At 45.7% G+C, this 682-nt stretch overlaps 1 gene segment (V, D, J or C); it reads left to right on the top strand.

Annotated features, from left to right (window-relative positions):
- Positions 1–352: 352 nt before the first annotated feature.
- LOC103584803 lies at positions 353–678 on the top strand (the record flags this gene model as incomplete). The annotated part of the segment is given in 1 exon segment: positions 353–678. A coding segment is annotated over 1 exon segment (326 nt), but the record flags the coding sequence as incomplete, so codon positions are not given.
- Between the last annotated feature and the right edge of the window lie 4 nt (positions 679–682).

The raw sequence follows: 682 nt of genomic DNA, 5'->3' as shown, positions 1-682 counted from the left end.
CCACCACTTCCCATGTGTTTTCTGTCCATCTGTGAGATGTGCACGTCTCATCCTCCAGGATAGGGCATGTGATGTTTAGATCTGTGAGAGTGAGCAAGATTGCAGAAGGTGCAAGGACCTGTGCTCTGTAAAAGACTGTGACATGGAAAGATGGGGCTGGTGCAGGCAATTTCTGGAGATCCCCTTGTGTCTTGCACCTTTTGGGTTCTTTTTTGAAATTGGATATTTTGGGGGTATAAATTAAAATTACATTCTTGAATAATGATTTATCCTAAAATACATTTAAAAAAACATTACTAAATTAGTGTATGATGTTTGTAGATAACATTGCACTGTTATCTCATTATTTCAGGAACCAGTGGGGATGTTGTGATTACTCAGACTCCCCTCTCCCTGTCCGTCATCCCTGGAGAGCTGGTCTCCATCTCCTGCAGGGCCAGTCTGAGCCACCTACATCGTAAAGGAAACACCTATTTTGAATTGTTCCTGCAGAACCCAGGCCAGGCTCCACAGCTCCTGATCTATTTGGTTTCCAACTGGGCCTCTGGCGTCCCAGACAGGTTCAGTGGCAGTGGGCCAGGGACAGATTTCATACTGAAGATCAGCAGGGTGGAGGCTGAGGATGTTGGAGTGTATCACTGCCTGCAACATACACATGCTCTGTCCACAGTGATATAGCCCA

The sequence above is a fragment of the Galeopterus variegatus genome, unplaced genomic scaffold (assembly GCF_000696425.1).
Source record: "Galeopterus variegatus unplaced genomic scaffold, G_variegatus-3.0.2 Scaffold120624, whole genome shotgun sequence".
NCBI classification, from domain to species: domain Eukaryota; kingdom Metazoa; phylum Chordata; class Mammalia; order Dermoptera; family Cynocephalidae; genus Galeopterus; species Galeopterus variegatus.
This window is presented reverse-complemented; position numbering and strand designations above follow the sequence as displayed.